The sequence below is a fragment of the Corvus brachyrhynchos genome, unplaced genomic scaffold (assembly GCF_000691975.1).
Source record: "Corvus brachyrhynchos isolate BGI_N302 unplaced genomic scaffold, ASM69197v1 C11325786, whole genome shotgun sequence".
NCBI classification, from domain to species: domain Eukaryota; kingdom Metazoa; phylum Chordata; class Aves; order Passeriformes; family Corvidae; genus Corvus; species Corvus brachyrhynchos.
Window position 1 is genome coordinate 1 of NW_008241625.1, and position 238 is coordinate 238.

Below are 238 nucleotides of genomic sequence, written 5' to 3' on the forward strand. Positions count from 1 at the left end.
ACGCTGCAGGTGCCGGGGCTGATGAGCTCGCAGGTGCAGATGGGCGGCCACCCCACCGAGGTGCTGTGCCTGCTCAACATGGTGCTGCCCGAGGAGCTGCTGGACGACGAGGAGTACGAGGAGATCGTCGAGGACGTGCGCGACGAGTGCGGCAAGTACGGCACCGTCAAATCCATCGAGATCCCCCGGCCCGTGGACGGCGTCGAGGTGCCGGGCTGCGGCAAGGTGAGGGAGCGGA

General features: G+C 68.1%; 1 protein-coding gene across 1 annotated transcript; it reads left to right on the forward strand.

Moving 5' to 3' along the window:
* Positions 1–3: 3 nt before the first annotated feature.
* On the forward strand, positions 4–232 carry LOC108449391 (splicing factor U2AF 65 kDa subunit-like; the record flags this gene model as incomplete). The annotated part of the gene is made up of 1 exon (XM_017745349.1): positions 4–232. A coding segment is annotated over one exon (229 nt), but the record flags the coding sequence as incomplete, so codon positions are not given.
* Between the last annotated feature and the right edge of the window lie 6 nt (positions 233–238).